At 36.9% G+C, this 14,515-nt stretch overlaps 3 protein-coding genes across 5 annotated transcripts in view; all 3 read left to right on the top strand.

Annotated features, from left to right (window-relative positions):
• The first annotated feature begins 1,734 nt into the window (after window positions 1-1,734).
• LOC106673612 lies at window positions 1,735-6,906 on the top strand. Of its 2 annotated transcripts, none has more exons than XM_014405790.2 (8): window positions 1,735-2,721; window positions 4,261-4,338; window positions 4,384-4,695; window positions 5,317-5,676; window positions 5,749-5,872; window positions 5,924-6,220; window positions 6,298-6,533; window positions 6,594-6,906. In XM_014405790.2, the coding sequence occupies exons 1-8, from the start codon at window positions 2,191-2,193 to the stop codon at window positions 6,747-6,749; spliced, it is 2,094 nt and encodes a 697-aa protein (XP_014261276.1). In that variant the 5' UTR covers window positions 1,735-2,190; the 3' UTR covers window positions 6,750-6,906. The 2 variants fall into 2 exon arrangements, with proteins under 2 accessions (XP_014261276.1, XP_014261277.1); XM_014405791.2 differs by having other exon boundaries at window positions 1,740-2,721; window positions 4,399-4,695.
• Window positions 6,907-9,251: 2,345 nt separating this feature from the next.
• LOC106673597 lies at window positions 9,252-12,819 on the top strand. Of its 2 annotated transcripts, none has more exons than XM_024227684.1 (5): window positions 9,252-9,574; window positions 9,656-9,767; window positions 9,851-9,924; window positions 10,228-10,617; window positions 12,451-12,819. In XM_024227684.1, the coding sequence occupies exons 1-4, from the start codon at window positions 9,461-9,463 to the stop codon at window positions 10,606-10,608; spliced, it is 681 nt and encodes a 226-aa protein (XP_024083452.1). In that variant the 5' UTR covers window positions 9,252-9,460; the 3' UTR covers window positions 10,609-10,617; window positions 12,451-12,819. The 2 variants fall into 2 exon arrangements, with proteins under 2 accessions (XP_024083452.1, XP_014261232.1); XM_014405746.2 differs by having other exon boundaries at window positions 9,297-9,574; window positions 10,231-10,617.
• Window positions 12,820-13,022: 203 nt separating this feature from the next.
• Window positions 13,023-14,515, top strand: part of LOC106673598 (elongation of very long chain fatty acids protein AAEL008004) — a 42,777-nt gene continuing 41,284 nt past the window's right edge. Inside the window, exons 1-2 of the mRNA XM_024227677.1 lie at window positions 13,023-13,281; window positions 13,360-13,466. The gene's annotated coding sequence lies outside the window, so the exon portion shown is untranslated. The remainder of the gene's footprint in view (window positions 13,282-13,359; window positions 13,467-14,515) is intronic.

Below are 14,515 nucleotides of genomic sequence, written 5' to 3'. Positions count from 1 at the left end.
ATTGACAGTTCCTTCCAGTGCCATCGTTACCTTTGCAAGTATGATCTTTATAAATAAATTTTATTGATATAAAATGATTATTTATGATTAGAGACTGGATTTTTATGCAGTTGCATAATTTGTTTGCCATCACATGTGTCTGAGGAAATCAATTATCTATGTGTAGAGATTAGTGACCATTAATGGATAGTTATTCAGATATCTACCGATACCGCATCTCACGATATCTGAATAACTATCAATTATCTATCTGAATCATGTATAGAAGCCACAAGTTAAATTTTATAGAGCATATTTTTCCTTATTTGATGAATATTGCATATTTTAACAATACCCATACTTGAAGGATTTTTACGTAAAATGACATTAATCGCGCAAAATGATTAAAATGTTGGTTTTCAGGGGAAGCATAAAAAAATGTGCAACATTTTTACAACAATTTGTAAATCCCAGGCCCTGAAGATGATCTCAATAAAGATCGAAATGTTGGCACGATAAAGAAAATGTTTTTCTGAAACCTACATCACAGCAGACCGCATCTCACGATTTCTAAATAAATGTGCAACAAGTTGACGAAAAGTTGGTTTAATTTGAATAAAATTGAAACAGGCCGCAACGACGGGAAGAGAAGATGCCAGCAATACCGACAAAAGAATATAAAACCCTTGCTTAGGATTTATTTCAATATTCAATATAATCACAAACTTTGAGTGACTGTAGGCACAATTTCACAGAAAACAATTTAGATAAGTACTTTAGTTACTTACTAAATTAAGTTACCAACCAAACTTACCATTAATAATACTCAATTAGTATAAAATATATAATTTAATTATGTAAGTGTAAAAATATTTTTGTTAAATGTAAATAAACTCTAGGGGGAGTTAAAGTTACTATGATAGCAAAAAAACTGGTTTACTGCATATCATTACATATTTTAACAACTTTATATTATATTAATAGGCGTTTAACTGCATAAAAATCCGGTCTCTGTTTGACACATTTGATGAGAAATTAATAAACAGTTATAAAATTATATGAATAATGGAAATTGAATGAATAGGACATAATTGACAGTTTGCTCTTCTTGCCATGGCTTCCAGGTGATTTAAATAGCTCTATCCTATTCCAGCCACTTTTATCGATTTTTTTATGCCATAATTAACATAAAAATCATAAACAGTTATTATGCAGATAATAATTGAAATTGAACTAATAGGAGGGATTAGACAATTTCCTCCAGACACCATGTGTGAATATAAACTGTTCACTTTTGTCCAGCAAATTTTATCGATATACATTTTTTATACTAAAATTAGCATAAAAATAATAAATAGTTAATAATTATATCGTTAATAATTGAAATTGAAAAATAGAAAGGAAACAGTCCTGTTTCCTCCAGTTGCCATGGCTACCTTGTGCAAATCTAAATTATCGTCTATATTGTAAACCAATTTTATCTTTACAGAGCTCTCTATTTAAGTCACAATTAACAAAAAATCCATAAATTATTATAAATTATGTATTCTGGTAGTAATTATTGTATAATAGTTTAAATTAAACAAAAGGTGGTGTACTTGGGCCGTGACCGTCGCCATCTTTAAATTTGAACCGTTCGTTTTAATTACAGCCAGAAGTTTTGTCATTCCTTTCCTTCCTTTTTACTAATTTAATTCATTTATAGTTTATAGATAGATATTAATTGTATTAATTTTTTTAACTGTGTTTTTTGGTTTGTAGGGTACGGTGGGAAAGTGGAGAATTTCGGAAGGGGCACCTCGGGCTCACGTTTCGCTTTTCCTATCGATTTTCTCCTTAATCAAATATTGTTTTCTCGTTTAATTACTGTCTTTTAATTGGTCCTGGTATTTATTTTTTATTGTTTATTTTTTTTTTTTGCAATTTATCACGGGTGTATTTTGTGCGTGTGTCGAGGTCGTCTTGCAGGCTTGGTTTGATCGGTCCGGTAGTTGAGTTGTTATTTAATTTAGCGTGTTTTTTTATGTATTGTTGTTTTTGTTGTTCAAAATGGTAAGGGTGAACGCTTAAATTGTTTGTTTTTTGCTTGTTTTTGTACGGGAGGTTAGAAATTGTGTAGAGTATAGGGTGGTGCACATGCGGGTCGGCCCGTAGACAGCGTCTTCAGCCACCAGCCAGTGTCGAACCTTCTGGCCTCCGGTTCAGTTCGGGATGCTCAAAAGACTCTCGGAAATCCGGCGAAAGCCCGACTCGACCGTCCAGGACGTCGCGTTGGCTGCCGTAGAACAGATCTCCGCCTCCGGACGTTGTGCTGACGCCGCCCGCGTCTCTCGGCCGCTCGTCAAACTGTACGGCTTCAGCCTGCAGACGTGCGAGTCCGTCCTGGACGCCCTCCTCGCCGAAGGCAAGGTCGTCAAGGCGGAAAGGGCCGGAAAGCCGGTCTACAGGAAGGTCTCATGGGATTCGATCGCGTCCTGCGGCGTCAGGGCGTCCGAGGGGAAAATCGCCGCCGCCTGGGACTCTATGCAGAAAGAAGACGCCACACTCGAAGAATTGGGCGCTTTCTTGGTCGAAAACGACGTCTGCAAAGACAGAGATGAGATCCTCGACGTTATAAGGGAGGAGGCGATGGATGATAAACTCACCCTCATCGACCTGGGTGATGTAACGGGAGAGGAATCTTCTGAGGAAGACTGTCAGGAACAAGACGTCCCCGATATAGACCTCGTCAAAAAAGAAAAGGTACTGCAGACTTTCATCCACAATTTTCTTTATATTAGATGTAAAAAAATTAAATTTTTTACCCATTTGTAAAATTTTCAAAGCTTTAAGCTTAAACGGGTTTAAAAAAGTCATAGGAAAACCAGGATGGTAAACAAGTAGAACCTGGCACAGTGAAATCTCCCTAAGGACTGACAAACATTTTACTAATCTATAAAAAAGACTATAACTTTACCCCCTCCCCCCATAAAGTATTTCGAAAAAACTTTAGTTTTCCGGTTGTAGTAAATAGTCTCTTTGGAAAAAAACAGTGTGGTAAACAAGCAGAACCTGTTATAATGGAACCTTCCTAAGGACTTTTTTACAACTTAACTCCTTTTGCCAATTTCTAAGTGTTTAACAAGCTTTGGAAAAAAAAATTGAAAACTTTCATCTCGGAAAACTTTGTTTAACTTGTACTAATTGTCAATCTACAAAATTTGATGTTTTGTAAACAACCACAGCAAAACCAAGATGGCAAACTTGTCATAATAAAACCTTCCAAAGGGCTTTTTATATATCTTAACCATTTTACCCATTTCTAGTTTAAACTAGACTTAAAAAGAAAAAAAAACTTGACAAACTTACTTCCCGGATGACTTTGTTTAACTTGACCTTATTGTCAGTTTATACAAATTTTGTTTTGTTCTAAACTTCCAGCAAAATCAGGATGGTAAACCTGTCATAATGTAACCTTTCTAAGGACTTTTTTTTACAACTTAACTCCTTTTTACCAATTTCGAGGTATTTAAACTTCAAACTTTGAGAAAAACATAACAAATTTACAACCCGGATTAAGATTAATCTTGACTCTATTGTCAATCTATAAAATTTAAAATTTTTATGTTTTGTACTTTTGTACAGCAAAACCAGAATGGCAAACCTATCATAATGAAACCTTCCTGGGGACTTTTTTACAACTTAATTCTTTTTAACCATTTTTAAGGCTTTGAGATGAAAGTTGACATAAGTGAAAATGTCTCAGAGGACTTAGTGTATAACTTGGTTAGGGTATGACTTGATTCTTTTACTAATCTATAAAAATTCCAAATTTTATGTTTTGTTCTTAAACCCCAGGAAAATCAGGATAGGAAACAAACAGTACCTATTGTAGTGAAATCTTCCTAAAGACTGTACAAAACTAGACTTTTTAAGCCTTAACATTCGGCAGAAGGGGAAAGCCTGGTAGCTATGCTGGTATGAGTATATGCCTACATCATTCCGATACCTAATTAAATCACCCCCGAATCGGGACAGGAATTGGGCCATAAGATTTATGGCTAGGAAAGGTACATATGTCTGATCTGATGGATGGGCGAAAGTCCTGGACACCTGGGCTATTCCCGGAAAGAAATTATTTACAAAAAGTGAATCTACACACTCACCCCACCGTCATCATTTCTAAAAATTATTTAGTTATTTGAAAAAAAAAAAAAAAGACTATACATTTAATATGTTATTATGTAATAAAATCCCAGAGCTAGGTACATTATTACAAAAAAAAAAATCTCTTCATTTCAGATTGATAATGAAGGAACTGAAGGAACATGCATCTTTAAAGAAATCCTTGAAGAGATCCCGGAGTCGCAAAAGAGAAAAGTAATTATTAAATTCTATGTTCAGGCGTTTAACTCTAAACTTCAGGATTTGTCTTTTCAGGAGGAGGTAATAGATGTGAGTTCGGACAGCAGCACCATCGGCCCGACACGCAAGAGGCGCAAGCTTAAACAATCGTCCAAACCTGTTTCGTTGAGCGGTGACGACTCGAGCTGTCAGGAGGCGAAGGAGAAGACGAAAGAGAAGGCTGAAAGCGAGGAGGAGCTTAACGAAGAAGACCTTGACTCGGAAGGCGACGGTGATGATGAAACGAGACAGAACGTCGACGGACTCTACAAACCGTCGATACGCATCAAAAAGGTCCCGAACCAGCCTCTGAAAAAAAGCGGACGCGTAAGGGTAAGATTAAATTATATTGTTTAAGGTTTAGAAAGAAGTTGGCCCTTTTACAACCTTACAACACTTGACCAATATTGGTCTTTTGTGCAATCTTTATATCTAGAGCTTTTCGTTAAGCTTAAGATTTTTTTTTTAAATCAAATCCCAAAACTTTAAGACTTTTCCTCCCTCAGGAGTACGGCTGGTTTCCACTTTTTCCCCCATACGGGCAATATTGTGGCTCGTTTTTGCACAAATCGCAGACCTTGGCCTCAGTGTACTCAACTCGTTTGAGTATGGTTTACTTCTTTCTCTGATGGTCGGGACCTCTGCTGTAAGGCTAGATTAATAAATAGTATCTAGGTAATGGGACTGCGTACTCATGTGTACAGGAATGCAAAGGTCAGTCTGTACGGGTAAGGTGTCAAATTTAAGAGCACCTGTTGCCTCCATGTGAATGTTAAGGAACTCAATCCCGTCTATTCATGTTTTCGGATAGAAAATTCCCCATTAATGCACCAGGACGTTGTTTGGGCGTTTCGTGGTTTAGTCTAATTTCCTGGTTTTTACAACATAGCCAATTATTGGGAACGCTGGGACTGCCGTTTTTTAAATTTAATTATTTATTTTTAATTTTTCTAGAGCAAACGGTATGATTCAAACGAGTATGTGTTCCCGTCCTTGAAGAAAAAATCTAACAGGAGGAGGTGTATGAAATCTGAGAACGCCGAAGGCAAGACGATCTACTCAGAGTTCCCAAAGAGGAGGTGTGGTCTTCAGAAGTGTTCGATATGCCGCGAGCCATGCCGACTCTCCGAATCGCCTGTGAGGTGCAGGCTGTGCAAATCGTTCGCCCACTCATCGTGTGTCGAACAGGAACAGCTGTTATTCATGAGCGAGCCGTACGACCGGACAGCCTGGTACTGCTCGCACTGCCGGGCTGACAAACCGGCCAACTCTTTCAAGGCAACATGCGTATCATGCGTAATGCCAACTAATAAGGTTAAAAAAATCTATATTAAGATCCCTGAAATCTAATTTTTTATTTATTTATTTTTTCTTCTTTAAATACAGTGGTTAGGTTCTCTCGTTAAATGCCTTTCCTGCGGCGACCACTATCACAAGACTTGCATCTCACCCAGGATCACCAACATGATGATCGGATCCTGGCAGTGCAAGAACTGCGCCGAAAAAAAAGGTAACTCCCCCTCCAAATAGTCGTGCAAAGTTTAACTTTTTTTTTTTAAAGCTGTGAAAGAGGTAACGATAGCTACGAAGGGCGTCGTAAGCTCAAATACAGTTGTGATAAAAGGCCTCCATCACATGGTGTCGCCTGAGGCGATCAAAACTGAACTGACACGCAAAGGTTATAACGTCAAAAAATGCGTCAATGCCATATCCAGGTTCAAGACCCCGCTCAACATGTTCTTCGTCGTCCTTGAAGACTCAAGCTACAACGACAAGATCTTAGGTATAAATCGTCTCCTCCAGTCGAACGTCAAAGTCCTCCGGCCTTTTCAGCTCAAGTCAAATTCAATAAATTCGGGTTTGTATAATTTTTTTTTGCAAAAATAATCAGCTGAACATATCAGCTGTTACATTTTGTTTTTCTTTCCTCTGTAGAAGAAGGCAAGGAGAAAATGATGCTGATGGGCATGGCGGACGAGGCGAGCAGCAGTTCGAGCGAAGACATCAAGTCGAAGCGCATGGAAGTCCAGAGGAAGGCGAGAATGCAAATAGAAGAACGTCCCGTACCTGACCCCGACGTTCCGGACCCAACGCTCTGGACAACCGAGGAAGTCGCAGACTACTTCGCAACGTACTTTGACGACAACGTGTCCAAAACTTTCATCGAACAAGTATACTTATTACAAAAAAAATATTCAAATCTTTTATTTAAAAAAATTTTTTTTTTTAAGGACATTGATGGGTATGCACTGAAGCTGATGAAAAGGTACGACGTCCTCAAAGGCATGGGGTTCAAGCTCGGCCTCGGCCTGCGTGTCCTATTCCACGTCAAACGACTCCAGATACGTACAAACGACCGTACCATAATATGGGCCGACGAGAGTTGAAACTGAAGTTTAAACTCGACCCACCCTACTGTGAGCGTGGGATGAGAAAACAAACCACATTGTGATATGTTAATATGTTGATATGTTGATTTTAACTCGTATTTAAAATATATAAATATAAAAAGACATTTTAGTGATCATAGAAAGAAGAAAAACAGAAGAAAAAAATTTGTTTTTAATTTTTTTTTCAAATTCAATAATGTAAGATTTTAATTTTTTTAATTTATACTGTCTTTATTTATATTCACTTGTGTTTATTATTATTTTATTTTTTATTATCTATTTTATTCATCATTTTATAAATTTCCCATATTTTTTCTCATTACTTATGAATCTATTTATGCATGCACTCCTCTCACTCACTCCCTCTCTTACTTTCTCTCCCTTTCTCTTTCACACACTCTCTTACTCACTTACTTTCTCTCACACTCNCTCTCTCACTCACTCACTCACTCACTCACTCACTTTATCTCACCCTCACCTTCACTCTTTCTCTCTCTTTTTCTCTCACTATCTTCTTTTCTTCACACTCTCTCACTTTATCTCACTCTCACCTTCACTCAATCTCTCTCTCACTACACTCACTCCCCCCTCTCTCTTTCACACACACACTTGCTAACTTTATTCTTGTGTTCACTCACTCGTCCTATCACTCACGCTGTTTACTTGACCCCCAATCACTCTGTTTCCTCTCCCACTTTTTTATTTTGTTTCTCAGACTTGTTCGCTTGCTCACTCATTCGTGCATTTATACGCTCTCACTCTCTTTACTCGAGTCACTCTTGATTATTCACTCACTCTCATTCACTATCCGTCTGTCTATCACCCACCCAACTCACTCTTTCACTCTCCTCTCTTTCATTTTTTGCAGTTTGCAGTTCATGCATCCAGGTGCGCAAGGTCTCTTAAAAATATTATACCTCAAAATATTTTATATAATAAATATATTTTACCTCTGTGAAAATATTTTACAGAGAAAATGGCTGTATGTGAATCGTGAGATGATTGCTTAAAAAAATTATGATGATGGAGATATTAAACGTAAAACAAACCTGTACCTAAATGGGCAGGAAAATACACAGACACAGTACATAACTTTTTAACGAAAAAGAATATCAAGTGAAAATGAGAAATTTAACTATGTAAAATGCAGAAAAAAGTAATAGAGAGGAAAATTATGAATAATTTAGGTATTGCACACTTGTTGAAAATAAGGATGCTCGTTTTATGTATTTATTGATTTATATGGGTAAATATGCTTTTACAAATTCTATAAGAGTAAAGTATATGTAATTAATAATGAATAATTGAAATTTAAATATTAATCTAATATTACTCTAGGAATACGCTTCAAAGCCTTAGGGATGGCAGGGGGACACTTGGAGAGGTAATTGAGCTGGGCAACCGGCTGACTACGCCCTGGGTCCTCCCGGATGTTAGCCAAGTTGTCTACTTCGCCATACCTTTACTGAGCTAACTTCTTGGAGTTTAGATTTAGGTACACTGGTTTTTGTAGTGTTTACAACGGGTCTAAGACTTATGAAGGTGTGTTATGCCTACCTAGTCTACACCGAATCCCTCAGCTTGATTACTGCTGTTTGTGACAAGTTTTCCTAGAACTGGGTGAAAAGTGAAAAGGCAGACAAACACTGTGATCTGGCTCTCTGACACTAATAGTGCAATAAAAAACACGATAAAAATAATGTAGCAGTGTCAATGGGCCGAGTTGACAGAGAAGCTCTCGCTTATAAAGAGCACTGTCGATGGGTGTCCTTCGGTGGAGGAAGAATAGAAGGTATATCCTCAATTGATTAAGGTTGACACATGAACAATTTTGGTCGAAAGCCTGCATATGTCCAGCTTGCAGAGAAGGGTCGCTCGATGTGTCCCACCTAATAGAATTCCTTTGCTCCTTATAGAGCATTGTAAGAATGCCACCCAATTTTATAAACATGCTCAAGCAGCGAGTATTTAGGTCCCGTGTGATTCTTGAAAGAAAAGAGTTGTTTTATTGCATGTATGTAGATACTATAGATGAACCTAGTTTGTGTTGATACTGAATTTGTGATGAGCGTCGGTGGAATTTTGACTACTCCATCGAACCTCAATTAGGCTAGTTGTGTAGTTAAAGGGCAATGGAGGTATATCAAGTACTCAACCACCCTGGTGCTGAATTGACCTAGCTGTTGATCCTTCTCCCCCAAGAGACCAACCTGGCTAGACGGTAAGACGGATTCAACTGAGGTCTATACCGGGGTGATTATCGAGTCTGCCGATGGACTATGATAGGTGAACAGATTCAACACGGCTTTGAATCTATATAAATCCATTTCCAAATAATATACAAGTAAATAATTAAAAATAAAATTTTGTAAGTATTATGTCATAATGCACATGTGTATAAAATTTTTGATCCTTCAAAGCAGAATAGAGGCTCCTTTTTTCTCTCTCCTCTTGTAGTGCTATGTATTTTCCTCGGTATTTGGCAATTTTTTGAAAATTGTATTAGAGTCTTGTAGGGTGGGAAAAGTTGAAAGGGGAAAATTTATGCTGTAGGTTGGCAACACTGGAGGCTTAGCGACGTTCTCCTACTGCAGAGTGGAGAACTGCAGACTGCAAAGTGCAGCCTTCTTTCCCTCTAGAGTCGCATACGCTTTCCTAGTAAGCAAAATACGCTATTTATCGTTTTCCTCTTCGTTTTACTGCCCGGGATGAATTCTGCAACGGTCCTCCTCTTCTTCGCCCTCTTCCTCGGCGTCCTGGGCCATCCGGGCGAGACTTGCACCGCCGAGTGTCTCAGGAGGCTGTCGGTACATTCGGAAAAGGTAATTTTTTTCCACCCCATTAAAATAATTTTCTCTTTGTTTCATAATAATCAGTTTAAAACGAATTGTTTAAATTGAAAGCTTGGAATAAGGGAGAGCTGCGCAAGAGGTTGTCGCTTTTATGTGATAGCGGAGCAGATCGCCGAAGGCCAAGCGGACGGAAGGCCATTCCGGGGCGAAGCTTGTAAAGCCAGTATGTTAAAGTCATACATAAATACATAATTCGTTGTTTTTAATTATATAGTATGTTATAATTTTTTTTTTTTTAAATTATAGTGTGCCAGGAGTCATACGGGGGCTATGGGTTCGATGTGATGTGGTGCAAGACAGGCTGCGAGTCTAATACTCAGGTACTTTCTGTTTCAGTACAAAATTGAAATTTATGTTATTAAAACACTTATAATTGACCATATTAATTATTTAAGGTCTCGGTTGAGATGAAAAAGACAGTGTCACGAGCGAGATTTCCAACCTACGACCTTCGGGTAAATACACCACTTTTCTAACCATTGACCTTTCATGAATTCTAAAGCTGAAGGTCGTGGGTTTGAATCACGCTCATGTCACTGACTTTTTCATCTCAAAACCAAGACCTTAGATAAAAAGTATAATTAAGTGAATTATTTATTTATTATTATTTTTTTTGTTTGGAGAAGCCGTCGGTGGCGGCGTTTTCTTGGTCATGGTTCATCGATGGCAACTCAATGCAGATCCTCCAGGCCGATGTTCCTGAGCCAGACGACGTGCTCACAGATCCGAGCCTACGTTCGCAGATTGCCAGGGTTGAGACGCTCCGCATACCAGAGATAAGGTTAAGAACGATGCCTGTCGTAACAGAGAAAGCGGGCGCAGCTGGACTCTGCGGAGGCGGGACGGTGCGCGGCGTGCCGTACTGCCTCGTATGGTCACTTCTACTTTTGTTGACGCTGCTCGGGCTCTGGTCATGCCTCAGCCTTGAGGAGACGAGGGAGGAGGTTTTGCGGACGAAGGACGACCGGGCGCCACTCTTGCCCGAGAAACACCCGATCGTCTAACTCAAACCGGTATAAGTTTTATATTTCATTTTTATTTCATATTATACATTTAAAATGTGTTCAACTGGACCGCGAGTGGTTAGTGCACTGACTCAATCTTATTAAATACATTATAGATAATAGGAAAAAGGTATTATTAAATAGTTCCACCCCAAATGTAATTTAACCTACCCTAAGTGGGTGTCGGTAGCCACAATGGTTTAGGCGTTGACACGGCGCTCATGGCTTGTTTTCTAAAACACCGGCACCTTGCGGGGTTCATACCCCCATAGTTGAAATACCTTCATAAAAAAAAAAAAAGAAAAAAAAAGATATAACCCAGTTGTATTATAACTTGGCTTGTACATATTTTTTATGTTGAAAGTTTCGCATTTTTAACAATTAAAAATTGCGTCTTTGTCTCACCCCAGTCCGGTAGAGGAGGTGCCTATGCATCATCCTTGTATGAGCCAAGCGCATCTTGGTAAATATGACCGTTTCCCATTTCGCCAATGCTTTGCAGTAGTCTTAGAAAATGATCAACACTATTAACGATTACCATCAATACTGAATTATTATAGAATGAATTGAAATTATCAGAATAAAACATTTAAGCTTAAATATGTTCAAAAAATAACCTCTTCTGATAGCAACTAATACGTATAAATAAATACATTATATATATATATTAGGTATGAATTTAAATGAAATATATTAATATATCATTATAAACTAATACAAAACGGAGACGTATACTTAATAACTAACGTCCTGTATTATCAGGATTCAATTCTCAACGACTTATGAATTAGCCATGGGGAGCTGTTAGAGATGTAATTACTTCTTTTTAATTATTAAATTAATCCGTATTTGCTTAGTGGTCATAATTGACTGTATTAATTATTCTTATTATCTAAGGTTTTTGGTTGAGATGAAAAGCTAGTGTCACGAGCGGGATTCGAACCCAAGATCTTTGGCTCAATACGCTGCTGCTCTAACCACTTGAGCTATTGTAACTACAATCCCCTTGGACACCAATTAATGAAAATATGGCAAAATGAGGGAAAATTTGAACTGCCGTGGGTTCGAATCCCGCTCGTGACACCAATTTTTCATCTCAGTCAAAAACCTTAGATAAAAATAATAATTAATAGGATCTATCATCTAACATTGAAAGAATTAAAATTACGGAACTTTACAACATTGCATTTTATAAAATTTAGAATGTTAATAAATCCAATTTTACATCATTTATAATTGTTCATGTATACATACTTGTATAACAAAATATTTTTCGCAGTCTTTATCTTTGCACACTAAATAAATGCTCACTTTGAGCGCTTTTCTCAAATCTGATGGTTTGGCTTAGTGGAAAGGTCGTCGGTCAGGGCACATGCCGGTATTTCATTTTCACCACTACTCCCTATAGTAAAGGGTGAAGTTTATGTCTTCCTATCTTTACATAAGCGAAACCAATAGTAGTATTTCAACTATAATAGATTCAGTGATTCGATTGTAGAGCTTTAGCATAGTTTTTGCATCTGTTGACTTTTAGCGCCTTCAAATTGGAAGTTAAAAGATGTGTATCAACCTGGGAGCCGAAGGCCCGACTGGACAGCTGAGAAAACAGATGTGAAAATGGACGCTACAAATTCCTGAAAGCTCTCTTTTTTTTTTGAAATCCTAATGCTCATTTTATATTATCTAAACCCGCTCAGGCACTAATATGAACAAAGTGTGAAAGTTTCATTGAAATCGGTCCAGCAGTTTTCGTTTTCATCATTAACACACATACAAACATTCACTTTTATATATATGTAATAAATATTTTAGCCTATTTTTTAATATTTTTTTTTCTTTTAGGTTTTTTACGCACAAAAAAACATCGAGCAGTATTATCTCATGAGTGTATCAATAAGTCAACGGGCAGACCGCTAAGGAAATCAAGATCTCCTGCAGACGGCGTTCAGCATACTGGGGGGGGGGGCTTTTTTATAATATAATATTTATTTATAGTTTTTCTGTGATTTCGTTTCAAGCGGGTGAGGCAATTGTCTCAGCTTGTTAAAAATAGTGATTTTTTTAAAGTATTATTTTTAATTTTTATCTATTTGGAAAAAAAAGTTTGTGGGGGGAGCGTTTTCTAGCGTGCACTTTTTTTTCTCTCGCTTGGTGTGATATCAGAAGGTCTCGGAAGACAGCTTTCAAACGTATGACAGTGACGACTTTCCATAGACGTTTCCCCCCTCGTTTTCCTTTAAAAAATCTAGTCTTTCGATCAATTTACAACTTACGATACAGAGAAATAAATAATCTCTTTTTTAAACATTAAGCCTGTACATTTTACCAAAATTTTATATTTACATATATAAAAAGAACTTAATCTCTATCCTGTTAAAACTTTTTTTCAAAATTTATATTTGTAACTATATAGTTGGCAGTGATTATATAGAGTAGGCAGTGGTTGATCTTCATCAGTAGTTATTTAATGAGAAGGTTATGATACTATCTATTTGGGTGTATCACACACATTATTTAATTATAACATAAAAACTTTATTATTGTAATTTATCATGTTTTTTTTATTGATTCTATAGTAATAAAATTACATGAAAGGTCCTCGAGAGAAAACAGACGAGCCGGTGAGCCCTCGTAAAAGGAGCCGGGGGAATGGCGGACTTTTCTAATAACACCGTATGCACCCATTTGTTTGCATACTTTTAAACCATCATTTGTATAATTTATTGTCTATTTATATTGCTGTTTTTTTAGATTAATAGAATCGAGTTCAGAATCGGGACTTTTCAAGGGTGGACTGTGTTAATCACATGCTTCGGCTTCGCTTCTGTTCCGGGGTCTTCACCGACAGCTAACCCTACGCAAGTTTTTGAACTCAAAACATTTCTTTTCATTATATTAAAAACGAACCGCTCATACTCAAATGTATGGCGATGGACTACTCGTTCTCCATCACCATTGGGTCCGACTAATCATATATAAATATTAATAATTGATAATATATTTAAAAGCATAAAAACGAGGATTGAGGGAAGCAGAATCGTTTTCAGTTTCAATTTCACACATCGACTCTTTTTCCGCGTACCTTAAATCACAGGTTTAATTAATGAAAAATACATTTTTATGCCAAAATAAAAATTACAACGTAACCTTCCAATCATGTGACAAGATTCACCATCGCAGACTGTATCACTACTGTCGGCTATTTATTTATTTAACAAAAATATATTTATTTATTAATATATACTGTATATATTTATTGTAGTTTTAGCAGTAGGATTAGGAAAACGCTAAAAGCTTTGTGTTTATTTTTGCTGTAATTGTTCAAACATTCTGACAGCATCACCATGTCGGCGAATTAGTTCGTCTCTATGTGAACAAATATTTAAAACAAGTTTATAATAATAATTATTATTATTTGTATATATAAAAAAATTGTAAGTTCTTTGCCCTCTCGTATCCCATATTTTGGTCGTAAATCCCGGCTTGTCGTCCACCACGAAGTATGGTTGGGTTGTAAAGTCAGTTGTGAAGCTAGTTGACGACCATGTTATGTAAATTTAATATTTCACCATGCAAGATTTAGGAAGATTCAATTTTTTTAGTCTGTTTCTTAAAGATTCAGCTTAACAAATAGCTTTAGGTCGTAGTCACATAAAGTGATAACAAATTTTTGCCGGCGTGTGCAAGTTTTTTTTTTGTACTAGCAAGGTTTGATTAATTTCCAGTAACTATTGTCAAACTGATATTTCAACCATATAAAGACTTTTTCTTGAAGATTCAGCTTAACTAAAAATTATGTAACGACGCCAAATAATATTCCAATTTTGAGGTTTGTATCATTAGATTTTTTTTAAGATCACAGGTAGTCACAGAAAACCAGTAGGTAACATGATGTGACTTGTAAGAT

Source organism: Cimex lectularius, unplaced genomic scaffold (genome assembly GCF_000648675.2).
Source record: "Cimex lectularius strain Harlan isolate CLEC.00 unplaced genomic scaffold, Clec_2.1 scaffold252, whole genome shotgun sequence".
Taxonomy (NCBI): domain Eukaryota; kingdom Metazoa; phylum Arthropoda; class Insecta; order Hemiptera; family Cimicidae; genus Cimex; species Cimex lectularius.
The sequence above is the reverse complement of the archived record's forward strand: the minus strand, read 5'-3'. Positions and strand labels throughout refer to the sequence as shown.

Coding starts and splice junctions, on each gene's coding strand:
- LOC106673612 (XM_014405790.2), top strand. CDS start 2,191: ATGCTCAAAAGACTCTCGGAAATCCGGCGAAAGCCCGACTCGACCGTC. Junction 2,722..4,260: donor ACCTCGTCAAAAAAGAAAAG/GTACTGCAGACT, acceptor TCTTCATTTCAG/ATTGATAATGAAGGAACTGA. Junction 6,221..6,297: donor GTCAAATTCAATAAATTCGG/GTTTGTATAATT, acceptor TTTCCTCTGTAG/AAGAAGGCAAGGAGAAAATG.
- LOC106673597 (XM_024227684.1), top strand. CDS start 9,461: ATGAATTCTGCAACGGTCCTCCTCTTCTTCGCCCTCTTCCTCGGCGTC. Junction 9,575..9,655: donor TGTCGGTACATTCGGAAAAG/GTAATTTTTTTC, acceptor TTAAATTGAAAG/CTTGGAATAAGGGAGAGCTG. Junction 9,768..9,850: donor GGGCGAAGCTTGTAAAGCCA/GTATGTTAAAGT, acceptor TTTAAATTATAG/TGTGCCAGGAGTCATACGGG.